Source organism: Cuculus canorus, chromosome 16, assembly GCF_017976375.1.
Source record: "Cuculus canorus isolate bCucCan1 chromosome 16, bCucCan1.pri, whole genome shotgun sequence".
Classification (NCBI taxonomy): Eukaryota; Metazoa; Chordata; class Aves; order Cuculiformes; family Cuculidae; genus Cuculus; species Cuculus canorus.
This window is the reverse complement of record NC_071416.1, coordinates 5,298,000-5,313,027: the sequence shown is the minus strand read 5'-3', so window position 1 is coordinate 5,313,027 and position 15,028 is coordinate 5,298,000. Positions and strand designations below refer to the sequence as shown.

The window sequence follows — 15,028 nt, the reverse complement described above, 5'->3', positions numbered from 1 at the left end:
TCTTTTCAGCTGTTCCTCAGCCATGTTGTAAATATCATGGATCATCCTCTATCGTCCCCTTTTGTGCTCCTATACCAAGTTTTCTGGTGTTCCCAAACACCAGAAAGAAGATGAAACACTATAAATAGGTCTTAGAAGTTTAAAACAGCAGTGCTTTTACAAATATTTAAACATACAAGAATGAACTTGCCTTGAGTTGCAATGTAATGGCGAGGCCTGTGGTACCCCTGGAAAAAAAAAAAAGAAATATGTGGTGTATTTTTCATTTCTTAAAGAAAACCTCTAATTGTTGTCTTGTTCCCAGCATTTAGGAGATGCCTACAAGAAACACATACTCCTTTGAGTATTCTGTGTCTGAAGGAGGCTGCTTTTTGAATGTTATGACACTAAAAAACAGTAACTCAATCTATTTGCACGCTTCGTGCACTGCGAGTTTGTAAGAAGCAGATAAGTTTCACATATCTACTAACGCTATTGCAGGGGGCTGATACTGATTTCTGCAGACGTCATTTAGCCCACATTCTGCTTATGTTGGTGGATCTGTCAAAGACAGGAAATCTCCATCTGCCCAGATTGGTCAGATAAAATAAACTGGAGACCGAGAACCTTCTCCCTGTCACAACACAATGTTTGTATAATGTTCAGCTGTCATTCATATCAGATCAACAGTCTGTCCCTGTGTAAGATGCACCAATTTCAGAAGCAGACTTGTCAGCAGGAGTGTTTGTCAGAGCAGGAATGTCCAGGAGCCTTACATCAATGTAATTGGCGTTGATGTAGTCAGAGTGAGGGTCCCCATCCAGCAGTTGCAATCTCACTCTTGAATGATCATCTGAAAGAAGGAAAGAAAAAAAAGTGACAGTAACGATAAAGAGGAGTTTTGAAGTATTTTATTTGATCTGCTGATTCCTGCAGGTAGGTAACTGAATACCTGCAATAATAAAAATATGAAAGTATGTCAAAGGTGTTCCTGTTCCTACAAGCCTTTTCTTTTGTATTTAAGATGTAATGTTTAGGTTCTCAGGTTAGTATTCATTCATACGTTGTCCATCAAATTCGCTGCTGTCACCATAATCATTACTGAGCTTTTACACGGACCACAAATGTCGCTTGTTTGGGGGGCTTTGGGCCAGATCTTTGCAGGATGTATCTCCATTACAAAAGCCATCTTTATGCTTGGAAGTAAAAGCCTTCCTGGCTTCATCTTATCTGTGGAAACTGAGGCAAGATCTAAAAGTGTCAAGAACAGGATAAAAATAGATAGGTCATGACAGAGGTATAAAAGAGTGAGGGTGAAACGACAAGAAACAAAATTCCTGCAAGTAACAAATTGGGTAACCCAGAAATCTGAAAGGAAATACTAAAGGAAATGAAGGCAACGTTCCTTTATGCAGCCCACAGAACTCAGGGCATCGAGGCAAAGTCCTAATCAGTGCTGAAAATATAAATTAGAAACGTTCATATTTTTGAGAGCATTCAAAGTTACTTCAGATAAGGCAATAAACTAACTGATATCAATCTCCTCACCTCCCAGCACACTCTACAGTTCAGACACAGAAAGGAACTGGCCCAGCAGGCAGATTATGTCATGGTTTTCTACCAAGGGAATATTTTGATCTTTCTCTGGAGCAGCTGGTGCTGAGCTCTGTCAAAGGACATTCTCCACGAGCTGGGCTGTTGAGCTGATTTGGTGTGGCAAATCCCAGCGCTGCTATGCAATTAATTGCAGAACGTCTATCTGAGGGCCAGTTGCTTGGCAAAAGGTACTGGGTTACAGAGATCACTGCTGGCCATGCTGGGCTCATTTTGAAAGGATTTTTTACAGAAGTATAATATTAAAGTCAATTAAGTGTATTTCCTCTTTACTAGATACGTAGACCCTAGCTTTCAGTCAGCATAGCATTAATGTTCAAAATCACTTAGCAAAATACAGGCCTAGGCAAGATTTACATTCAATTAAAAAGAATCATAGTAATGACACACAAAAATACAACGTCCGATTCTGTAGTAATTCAGTCAAAAATGGTTTTAGTCATCTCAATTAAATTTAGAATCAGATAATTGTGAAGACAGATGTGCACGCAGTTCTGAAACAGACTTAGGTATATATTAAATATTCATTTGGTTATGTAAAGCAATGATTCTCATCCTCTGCTCTTTCTTTGGATGTGATTTTCACACCCCAAAAATGCAACAACACTGCTGTACTTATCAAATTCCATATTTGCATTCCAAAAGGGTTACGCAGGTGAATCCATCAAAAGCTCTGTTGTATTTGTGGAAATAAGAAAAGAAGAGAAGGCTCCGAGAAGGCCTGATGGCAACCTTCCAGTACCTGAGGGGCTACAGGAAAGCTGGAAAGGGGCTGTTTACAAAGGCTTGCGGTGACAAGAAGAGGAGCAATGGGTATAAACTGGAGAGGGGCAGATTTAGACTGGACATAAGGAGGAATTTCTTCAATATGTGGGTGGTGAGGCACTGGAACAGGTTGTCCAGAGAAGTTGTGTCTGCCCCATCGTTGGAGGTGTTCAAGGCCAGGTTGGATGGGCCTTGGGCAGTCTGATCCAGTGGGATGTCCCTGCCCATGGCAGGGGGTTGGAACTGGATGGGCTTTAAGGTCCTTTCCAAGCCTAACTATTCTACAATTCTAAGTATTAACTTTGTAGACACAGTGGAAGTATATTTCTCAAAGTGCTGATGTTCCCAACTCTGGATACCTACCAGTCCTTAAGGTAGCTGCAGGAGGAGCTGCAGTAAATCATGTAGTTTAGACAGACATGGAAAGAATTTATACTTAGAGCAATTCACAAAGAGCTGATTAAACCAGACATCTGGATGAAATACGCAAAATCTCCCTTAGACAATTTCACACTTGAATTTCAAGGCAGACGACTAAGCGAGTTAAGAATCACACAGGAAAGAAAAAAAAAACCAAAGAAAAAACCCCAGAGCTAATGGTAGGGAGGGGAACATTCTCCAACTCTTAATACTCTAATAATGTTATGAAAATCTTAACTTACTGTTATTCTAAAAAGAGAACTAAAAACTGATGAGACCAAAAATGACTCTAATAACAGGTGAAAAGAATCTCAGGCTGATTTTTTAAAGCGAAACAAAGACACTGTCTGTGCTTGGTGTGAGGCTGAAGTGCTCTGAACAATCCTCAAAGAAGAACCTACCTCTCTTAATTTAATAGAGCCAAGGCTCCAAATTAAGTTTCAGCTCATTGAGCCACTCTTTAGATGAAAACTTAAAACAGGGAGGATGAATACCTTCTGAGGGAGCTAGATGTGAAAGATCTGAGAAGAAGACTGCAGAAAAGATGGTCTGTAGTTACAGAAAGGAGTGTTGACTTTGTCCCTTTAAGTCAAATGTGATTATTCTAAGTGCAAAGAACAGTAAAGGATGAAGAAATGACTACTGGAAATGGAAGCTATTTTAAAAAAAAGGAGATATACAGTTTTAGGTCCAATTACATTTTGGGACCAAATGAAAAATACTTTTAGTTGAATTTGGCTTCAGGAGGACAGAATTCAGTGTATTTCATTGCATATTTTACAGAAATGAGATTAATTCCTGTGGGAGATTTCTTTCTCTTATAAGTGCGAACAGTGCAACAGAAAAAAATCTGTGCGTATGGTAAGCACAGAAAATATTAATGACATCTTAATGATGTCTTTAATCTTCTTCATAAGTTTAGGAGCACAGTCTGGATAAAAGTTCATTAAATAACTTAGCTTGCAATTCCTTTTTTCCCCCTGAATCATATGGAATTTATTTGGCTGGGTTTTTTTTAAGTGGAGAGGGGCAAAACCCAATGCAACCTATTACAGTAATGAACTTGCACTTAGTTTTTTATAATCTATATTCTTTAAAGGATCTTTTAAAGAACAGCAAACATTTTCACTGTATCTTCTGCCAATGGTTAAATTAGTTCTGATTCTGCATCCTTTCTACAGGAGTACACTAATCAAGGAAACTGCATATTTGGCACAATGAAGTGAAAGTGTTGCTCAACTTCTCTGTAAATTTATCAGACACCCTATCACTGTGTTACAGATGGATTATAAGAAACTTTAAAAATAGAGGGAGAAACAGAAGAAAAATCGCATGTCTAACACTCCGAACTGCAAAAAAATTGAAATATACTTTTAACAAATGTATTAATGATTCTATTTCTGCCTGTTTACTGTAGTCTATATACAAGTTAGCAGAACTCTAAATTTGTACGAAGACCACTTTGACTGAAAATTGGTCTTAAAACAGATTTCACTGAAAATCATTGTGCTCCCATTTTAGCACAAAAATGTTATTGTTTCAAACTTCTGTCAAAATTCCCATTAGTGATCATTTGAAATATCTTTGCAATTTTTCCATATCTCATTTTGATGAGGTAGTCAGTGCACAAAGGAAACAAAGCAAATTTCTCTACTGCCTTTTGTCATTAACTAAATAGTTTTTATTGGGCCATCACAAGATTTTAAAACAATGATGCCTAAGTGGGAAGAAGCTCGACTGCAGATGGGACGATGCATCTAACGTAGGACCAGCATGAGCACCCCTGTAAGTGCTGACCTCCTCCTCGAATATTATGCTTAGGAAAGGGAAAAAAAGAATGGGAAAAAAAGTGCTCTTCCGTAAGTCAGAGCAAACCACAATACTACATCTTTATTTCCTCCATTCTCATCTGAGAGTTTTCACTTTCTTATGGATAATGACTCTAAATTTGGAGAAGACGGGGAGAAACAGAATAGAACCAAAGGTCCCATGGGGCTTCTGAACGTGTTCTCTTCTAGGTAATGCATTCATCTCAACCCATGGAAGCTCAGCATCCCTCCCCTGGTAACCACGTCCCGATGTACTTTGAAGGTCTCAGTATCTAGGTCCTCAAGCAAATTTAAATCATCCCTCTTCAGCACATAAATGGATACATTACCTCACCTTGCCCCTGAAGGAAGAATCTTGCATCTCCACAACTGTCTGTGTTTACAGTTTTTATACCTAAGGTGCAGGAGTAAAGCTTGTGGACATAGCCTACATATAATAAAAAGTTCAAGTAAGGCAACTCCCTCCAGCCTTCAAATCTCTGCAATTACAGTGCATCTTTCCCCTGTCAACGGTGGATTTCTGTGGTCATTCAGAGCCCCCAAACCAATCCTCAGCTTTTCATTTTCTCCAAAAAAATATACTAGGGCTGCAGATTGAAGGGGATCCTGAAAACGTGGGTTTTAAAACATGGGAGAACTGAGAGCATTCTTGCTTATCCTCTCTATGTACAGATAAGTCTCATCTGCAGTTTTGGTTTGCAAATGTAAGAACAACAGATGTTGGGGCTGGCAGTGAGATCTAGGTTTTCATAGAGAGGCACGATGTTAATACAGCCCTGGGAAAGAAGTGAGCTGAGTAAAACAGTCCTGTAAGTGTCCTATTACCAGGAAAACCATAAAGACAAGAGCTAATCTGCTGTGATTCACTGAGCAACGCTACTTAGTGCAAGAGCTTACAAACCCACATTTTAACAAAAGTCTCTGAAGCAGTTACAAAAGTTAGATCAAAACCTGACGTTTCAATTCACTCCCCAAAAGGCACAGGACATCTTGTTCCAGGAGTGATGAAATGGCAACTGTGGTTAAATAAATAATATTAACTGCCATCTACAGCATTTTACCAAATACCTCGTAAGAGCAATCAGTATATATTCTGGGTTGTACCATCAATTACAGTTCTAGTACAACAAAGCAGCTAAAGGTGTAATTGCTTTCCACCTCTCCTACTCTGCTCAGGTTTTGGCACAGTTTGTACCCACTGAGCACAATTAGTTTTCATCATCTGCCTACAGGGAACTACTCTCCTGCTATTCTCAGCTCTGCTATCGATCCTTTATTCTGGATCCTGTCACCGCCTTTACTCAGGAAAGTTGCCCAACATCGCACATCACTGGGGTCTGGTTCAAGGCTTAGCCAGTGACACCGCTGATAATTTCCCAGTGGTTTTACACAGTGTCTGATAAATTATATGCCCCTTCCTCAGGCGCTCTCTCATCCTCCTCCCTAGCCTCTTTGAAGTAAAACAAAGATTTCACTCCATTTTATCACTCTATATTGCACAGTGCTAAATTCTCCTTGTTGTCTTTTAGAAGATCAGTTGTTTCCTCATCAAGCTCTTTGTTTCAGGTATATTTGATGAAAAGAAAATCCACTTAAACTTTGTTATTTGCCTTCAACTTTACCGCATCCTTCCTCTCTTTCACTCCTTTGCTTTCCTCATCTACGCCTTTCCACCCTCTTGACTTCATTCCGAAACCTTTTCCAACAGCCCACAAACTTGAGCTTCTCTGATATTTGATTCTTTACAAACTTCTCCCTTAGCTTTGGTTACATTTTGCATTTCCTTATTCAAGCACATATCCTTCTGTCTGTATTACTACAGTATTCATATTTATAGCTACAAGGCTAACATCACTCTCTGTTAGACAACAATTCATCTTTGTGAACACCTTCCCTTTAGATAAAGCCTCATTTATCTTCCTTGATTTTGCTTCCTTAATTTCTTCTCACATTTCACTTGGAGTTCAGCGTTTCCTTTGTGGCCACCTTCAACACAAATTAGATGGTGGCAATTGCACAAAATCTTTTCACCTCCACTTTTAAATTATGCCAACTGCTTCCCCAAGATCATATAGAGAAACAAAGTGTCTTCTACTCTTCCTTCCTTCTATCATCCTACAGCACCTCCACCTTCAATTCAATGTGTAGTTGCTATAGTGGGACAATTCATCTGTCTTAGACTAATTTAAACTAAACTAATCATACAGACAGGTAAATTGAACCTCTGTCTGGAGGTACCTCTCTTTGCCACTAGGAACACAGAAAACTTACAGTGAGGTGGAGCTTTTAGACCATGAGGTTAAGGGAGACAATGACCATTCTAAGAGTAATACTCCAGTACTATGCACTTCCACTGTCCCCATAGAGAAGCAAAGACTGATGGAACCACGACCTGCTCACAATCAATGCAGAAAGCCAGCAGCAAAAGTGGGATCAGATCAGATTCTGATCTCCATTTTCCTATTTCTTCCCCTTTACTACAGATAATTTCTTTCAAGTCTTAAAAGAAAGAGAGGAATAGTTAAGATTTGTATGAGATGATCTTTCTTTGTGGCCAAGTTCTGTGTTTTTTGGGTTTTTTTTTTCACTTCTTTAGTGCAGTCTGTTTGTTCTAGAAGAACAACTTGAGAAAAAATAAAGTAATAAATATATCTCTCAGAGTGACTTAATTTTGCTCTTATAGCATTCCACAGTAATGAAAATCTACAGCACATTCATTTATATTCCTACTTCTTGTTCTGAGCCAAGCCTCACTTCTCCAACTTGATGTTGCTCAGCAGCCTTTAAAAAGAATGATTTCTCACACCTCTCCTCCCAGTCATTATGAAGAATAATGAAACACTGGGTAAGCTGGTTGCAGAGCTTGTGGAAAGCTCAACTTTCACGACCTTTAGGAAGACAAATCACAAATAAGTGATAAAAATGTCAGGGATGAATCTAGTCCTGATGTGGAGAATGAAGCCGACCTAAATGGTTTTACGAAGCCCTCCGCTGCCCTGCAGTTCTGCAGTGTATTAATATTCCTATAACACCAACACTAATTGCTTATTGAAAGAAGAAATGCTAAAAACCTTCACAGTATTTTGAGCTGCCTTATTGTGATTCTGAGGCAGAAGCTAGGCTTGAACCACACATCAAAATCATCTCCCTGGGGACAAGCTGCAATTGCTCCAGTGGTTACTGGCCACAAGGAAGGAGAAAATCTGATCTCTGATAGATATCGAAAAATTTCATCTATCTGTGTCTCCTTTTGTGCTCGCATTTATGGCATTGAAAGCTCTGGGTTACGCAGTAAAAAGGGATAGAAAATGATCATCATCATCATCCACTGCAAAAATGTGACATAACAATTTAGCCCTTAAATTAGAAATAATAAGCACAAAGCAAGGTTGACAGAAAATGTGTAAAAAAACCATAAAGTCATGCAATGACTTCATGTAAAACAATGATAAAAATCATAACATTTTTTTAAAAAAAACCAAAACAACAACACACAAACCGTCTGTTATGAACAGATTGAACTACTGAATGCTCAGCACTGTAAAGCAGCTTTTAGAGAGATTCACAAATACATCCTTTTCCACAGGACACTTATAAAACCTTACAGAAAGCACAGTTTAATGTGAATTTACACCTACAGGAGATTATGTTTCCATATCTATTCTTATTGCGGTTTTCATCTTCCTTAGCTGTATCCCAGGACGCTGTCTGCCCCTCAGGTAGCGCCTGCAAAACAAACAATAGCAGAGTGTTTATAAAAATCTGGCCAATGCCTTCAGGTGGATTAAGATGACTGAGCAGGGTAAAAATAAAAGCACTGCATAATTCAGTAGTCAACAAAGCAAACAGCTGCTCTTCAGGAATGGGCACGTCCACTAATGCAAAAAGCAGAGCTTGGTGCAGACCATTTGATTCTTCACTGGTAGAAGCCAAGAGACACATTTTCCTCCTGCCACTTTAGCTCTAAAAGGGTCAGGGGAATTTGTTTCTGGCTGCACAGTACCGAGTTAACCTCATTTTCCCCGCAGAACAGCATTTGTGGAGATTTCACACACACAGACTTCTAAGAAACTGCTGAAACTTACTGCTCAGTCTTTCATATTTAAGTTGAAAACAGATACAGTGGTTTCACCTATTTCTATATTAATAATGGGTGATGAGATACAGATCACAGGCTGGTTTTCTTAGATGAGAAATAATAAAGCTCAGCAGTTTAGATGATGTCTAAGGAAGAAGGGTAAAAAAGGATGAAACACGTTCCCAAAGTATGGAAATAAATGGTCATTTTCCTAAAATCTGCTCGTTTGGTTAATAAAGGATGGGGTAAGGAGACTGGCCGCACACAGTGCTGCCCTGCCCTAGAGCTTGGTTCTATAACTATTCTGAACATATTCAAATGAGTCGCTTTGCTCCTGAGACACAACCAGAAAGGATGTTCCAGGCAAAGCCAGGAAAATGGCAGTTGTCACAGGATCTGGTTGGAGGATGGTCTCGCCTTCCTTGGAAATGGCCCAGACACCTGTAGGCAGGATGATCCTTTTCCCTGTCTCAGGCCGGTCAGGGATGTGAACATGGGGAGATCAAAGCAGTGGGCACGACAGCCTTCTGCCTTCTTAGCAAAGGCACCAGCTCCTTAGGTATCGCCGCATCACAACCAGGTGGAAAGCCACAATCTCCAACCCACTGGTGTTGGCTGCAGCCAGCTGAGCCTTAACTTGTGCTGAAAATGCAGGTGAAGAGAAGAATAGGTCCCACCAAATTTCTTCTCTAGATCTGCCTCTTCTATCAGCAGCTCCCTAACATGACCCTATATTACTAAAAACAACAACATCATAAATTGTATTATTTATGATCCTCAGGGAATTATGGGGGTTTTATACACAATCATTGTAGGATCATATCTGCCTTTACTAGCAGCAGGTAGTTTGACACAGCTGTGCTAGAAAATGAATTTATATTCATCTTCACAAGCCATCTATGTGTTATTACAGTGCCTGAATGCAATAGCAGAGAGACAAAATTATTAGGATCTACAACACTGACGTTACAATTAAACTTAAGATAAGCAAACCACTGGCAGACCAGATCGCTGTGAATCTCTCCCAAAGGGGTTCTGGACAGAAAATGTCAGATGCTTCCACGCTGCCAGAAGCATTACTGACAAAAGACAGGGAGAGCTAGTTCCTATTCAAAAGCCCAGGAGAAAGAGTAATAACTCTGTAATTGGAGAAAGCTTTGATCACACATATATATTTCCTTTACAGACAGCTGTTTCCAAATAGCAGCTTATCTGCTGAGCAAAAATAACCCCAACCAACAAACTCACACACAACAAGAAAATCCTTGAGTAAAAGAAAAAGAGGTGAGGAAGGTTCATTTTCATCTTCAAAGACTGAGGAAAAAGCTGCCTTATTTTTCCACTAATATCAAATTACAGCACATTGACCAGAGAACGGCAACAGTCATTAGACTAATCTACTCATAGCCATCTGAAAAGAAGAAAAAAAATAATGAAGGAAAATCAATTTTCACAAATTCCACATAGAAGAAACTATGAAGAAAATACATTCAGGTCTAATAAAGCCCTTTTCAACAAACCCTATCTTTTCACGTGATTTGAACATGAAAATCTGCTTTGAAACTGATGTTTTTATGTTTGCCTGATATAGCCTCCAAAGATTTACGAGTCCAGGATATTTCACATCATGCAATACCGAAGAAATCTCTGCTTTTCACAGAACCATCCACCCTTGAAGAGAGGAAGCACAGCTCTGGTTGGTGCAGAACACAAACCACCTTGGCAGAAGACTACCTTATACCTCTATTTTTATACAGACCAGCTGAACAAATCGGAGTAACCACACACACACAGGTGGTACAGCACAAATAATTGTTCTGCAAAGTCACTAAAAACACAGCATCAAGAACTGAAAATGAAACATAAAGGCAAAAAAATCAGTTATAATTCGGTTGCATACAGAAAATGATAAGCATACCTAGTGTTGTATTCCTTCGGTTTTCGTTTGTACAATATCTCTATAATAGCAAGAAAGGTTAATCTTTCTATGTCTCTCTGCATTATCAACAACGGCAGATCAGGACAGATCATTCAGACAGCGGTATTTGATTCGTATTTCACAGAAAACACTCTTCCCCTTCTTTCTTTTATTTAACAACTACAAAATGTCAGCAGTCAAAAATGTGGACTTGATTTTCATGTTTTTCTTACTTCTTGTCTTTTAGAGAAGTTCTGTAAAATTTATACTGAAATATCTTTCCATTAGTAGAATTATTCTTAAAATGAAGCTTTTTAAACTAAATTGGTCTAATTTTTATATCAAATTACAAGGACAGATCTCTCAAAGTCAGCGTCATCTCAATCAAGCTTTCTAAGCACTATGGCCGAAACACAACTAAAGCGTTCACATTGAATTGAAGCCTATTGCGAGCCAATTTAAATGTCCAATCAACGCATTTAGTTCGTTCGCTGTTTGTTTTTAATTTAAATACAAAAATTTGAATCATTCCTTCGCACTGATCTACCCCAATGCTGCAGTATTGCTGCCAAAGGCAACAATATCAATTAAAAGCCTCGCCACTCATCTCAAAGCCTGCCACAGAGTCCTGGACCTCTCTCTGCAGCCTCTACCTTCTCAGTGGTGGTGGCAGAGCTTTTCCCACAACTCTGCTATGACGCAGCGTTAAAGACTGCTTTGAATAAAAAAAAAAAAACCCTGAAAAGTAATATTTCAACCAGCTCAGTTCCCCATTCCGGTTTGTAGCAAAGTCTTAAGCCAACAATGTGCAGGGACAGCATCTACAGTAATACCGTGCTGGCAAATATTTGCAACATCACATCATAGCCAGAACTACAGGATTTATTCTTCTGACCCGATAGAAGATGTGTCGACAGCTAGAAACCAGATAGAAGATGTGTAGCCAGCCAGAAATGAAAGGGTTAAAATCTCAAGGTGACTCCAATAAGCTGAAGACTCTCAATATGAAGATGCATAAGGAAGGAATCACAAAATCCAAAAGAACTGAACAGTCTCAATAATGCAGCAGGAGAAATGTACTTTAGTGACATCCTAAGTCATGTCGGAAAATGAGTTTGGATCCTTAAGCTTATTATCTTCGTAGCCAGTAATTGGTGCTTCCCTTAAGTCTGTGGGACTGGTCCTGTGGCTCACAACAAATCTGGGCTGATATGCTTCGAAAAAGGAACAGGTGACATTTAAACATGTCTCTTTTAAGTGTTTACAGCTATGCCTAATCCCAAACAGTGCTATCCACATCCAGTGCAAGTGACACATTTTTCTCTTGCGGTTTACACATTTTATTGCTAAACAGAAGCAGCAGCTGAAAAGGCTCAAGTCACACTTCAGCCTCAGGTGCAGCAGGCAGACCCGAAATAACACACACAGCGCAAACACTGACAGATTCCCACGTTCACATACACACGCACTCCCATTATCATCCAGTTCACACCAGCAGCGACACCACTTACACAATCATAGCCTGCTTTTCCTCTCAGCGAGGAGTTACGTGCAAGATGCAAGAACCAGAAATATTTTTCTGGATGCCATCAGTAAAACACAGTGCCTGTGCTCAGTCTGTAGGGGAAGGTGTATTTTAAACAAAGATCGAATGTAATTTCCAGGTTGCTCAGTGGAGATGAGAATGTACAGAGATAAGAGATTGTCATGTGTGACTGATACATTCCGTTCAAAGTGATTTTTCATGCAAGTAAAATTATTTGCCAACATGTCACTAAATAGGCTGCAATTTATGGTATCAATTTGCAAAGTAAGTAGAAAATCAGCTCCTTAGAAGAAAAAAACATATTTGAAGGCGACATTGATATTAGTGTATGAAAACACATTTTAAAAGAGACATCAAATTCTTTTTTAAGATTTTATCAGCCGTTCAGCAAAATGGTTTGTAAAGCCAGTTTGGCAGCTTTCTGTTCCTCCAGATTCCAGTTGGAGATGCCACTCTCAGCCAACTTAAACCTCCCACTGTTCCCAGGAGCTGTAATGCTCCTTGACATCCCTCCCCGCGTTTCTGGTATCGCTGTTGGTGGCTGAAAGCTGTTTGGAGCTGAAGTGCTGCCTGCATTCCGGCTCAGAAAACCAAATTCCACCAGTGAAAATGACTGCTACTTCGGACAATTACTTCTGATTGAAGGGTAGAACATGTGATTTGAGAGCTCGTGGCATTCTCCAGGCTATTTCATGTAAAGAAAGGGATTATGCAAATCCATAGAATGTCATTGTCATTATATACGTATGTAGATAGCACTTTCTGGGAAAGGCAGAACTTGTGGAGCTGAAAGTTGCATTGACATTTTTCATGCTAATGTGTTATTTTGATAATTACCAATGCCAGTGCCAGAAAATTACATATATGCCAGCACCTGTTTTCTTCTTGAACATCAAGAACTAGATCTTAGGGCATCTGTAATTGAGCTGAATGTAGTTTTGGGTACTATTCATGGAAATGGAGACCAAGGGAGGGCTAAGTAAATCTCCTAAGAGAATTATTACCCTTTTTCAATATTAAACAGAGTTCTTTATATTGATAGCTTAATTAGCGTGCTTGATTATGGGGCATGAGTGACTAGACCTGGTTAACATACAGTTACCAGAAACATTTGTAATGACAGTCTTTGATGCCATCTGATTAAAAAAAATGCTCCCTAGTGACTACCAGCAAAAGATTGCCTCTCAATTACAGCAAAATCCAGCATCAACAATACGAACCCCATGGACTCTTGCTTGCAGGGTGGAAAAGTGAGCTGTTTTCATTAAGTAACTTATTTTTCACAGCTGTTATGTTATTTTTAAGTAGTTTTAATGCCACTATGCATATTAATTGCTTATTGCCTTCCCACAAGCTTACTACAGTCATTATAATTATCGCTTAGCTAGAGCGAAGTCTCACATATACCTGATGCTATTGCCCTCTCCTGTTCTCTCTGTTCTCAATGCATATTTCTTCTTCCAAGTCCTCCCCAATGCCACATTTCTTCTTGTCATTTGTACTACATTCCTGGTCATTCCAGCTTGGGGGAAGAAGTTGGAGGGAGGAGGGCTACTTCCATTTTTGTAGCTTACTCATTGCTTCTCTCTTCATATGGAATTGAAAGAGAAGACAGATTGAACATGTTTTGATCCAGAGGTTGGAGCATACTGGAAAACTCCACCTTCATTTAAGCTACACAAGGTTCCTTACTTTGCCTTTAAAATTCTGCATTCAGGTGATTATGTTGTTTTTTTTAATGTGATCACTTGCTACAGAGTATTTGGAGCTTCCAAAAAGCTCAAACAAAAAACCTATCCTTTTCTCAGAGCCTGGCTGGCACTATTGCCAATGAAGGCTCATCAATAAGTAAGGAACTATGGGGCTCCAAGTCCTTCCTGAAGTCCAGTACTTGTTAAATATTTACTGTATACTCTTTATTGGAGAGAGGGCACCTGCTAAAGGATGAGGACAATGTCATTGTCTTATTGCTGTAGTAAATAGCTTTTCTTCAGACTACAGGACAACCAAAGACTGAAATCCTACCCTCATAAACAGAAATACGAAAGAAAAAGGAAAGGATTAAGAGGGTGAGTGAATTAAGGAAAAGAAGCTGTTAAAGACTTTATCCTCCCCTCCCAATCACCTATACTTTGTGAGTATAACTTCTCTATTTATTGATGCGAATGAAGGTTCCTCTCACCTCATACTCCTCTTTAAATCCATAGCCCTGTCCTCGCTTCATCTGGGTGATGTGCTGCAGCAGGTCGGCCACGCGGATGGCTGGTTGGAACTGCCCCCGGGGGTAGGACATTTCCACCGGCTCGCAGCTCCGGTACGGGTGGGTCTGGATAGTCAGGGTTGGCTGGCTCATCTCTCCATGGCTACTGTCTGTTTTAAAGATAGGGAGGCAAAACAAGCTTTCACCTATCTGGTATTTCCACTCTTATTCTCGCTCTGTTTGTTTATTTGTTTCTTCACCACCCTGCTGGTTTGTGCACGTAAAAGAAAGTAAAGACATAAGTAGGAAACACACACTTGCCTACAGCTGCCTAGAAAGACTAAATCCCATTTGAGTATTTTTTGTGTCGAGGAGATAAATCCAAAGAGATGGGGAACAGAGGAAAGAGGCAATCAGGCTAACAAGGATACAGCACATACAGTGAAATAGCACATTTAGTAAGGATGAGCTCTACATAACGACTCCAATCGAATTACATACCTTTCTTCACAAACCTGCAAAGAACAGGACTGAAAGATACACACAGGGCACAATAGTCAAGCGGGATTTGGGGTGTGTAATATGAGATAGCTGACAAGGGCCCAAGTTAATAGCAAACAAATTATTAGCATTTCAAACAAGCCACACAGGATGTTAGAGGCAAATTAAACTGTTCCGC

At 39.6% G+C, this 15,028-nt stretch overlaps 1 protein-coding gene across 10 annotated transcripts in view; it reads right to left on the bottom strand.

The window, feature by feature from the left end:
- The window catches only part of PTPRT (protein tyrosine phosphatase receptor type T), a 452,370-nt gene that overhangs the window by 24,233 nt on the left and 413,109 nt on the right, over nt 1-15,028 (bottom strand). For all 10 annotated transcript variants that reach the window (XM_054081441.1, XM_054081448.1, XM_054081450.1 and 7 more), the window contains 4 exons: nt 14,332-14,519; nt 8,246-8,333; nt 756-832; nt 191-227 (listed from right to left, as the gene is read on the bottom strand). In XM_054081441.1, coding sequence (XP_053937416.1) covers nt 191-227; nt 756-832; nt 8,246-8,333; nt 14,332-14,519 — 390 coding nt within the window. The remainder of the gene's footprint in view (nt 1-190; nt 228-755; nt 833-8,245; nt 8,334-14,331; nt 14,520-15,028) is intronic.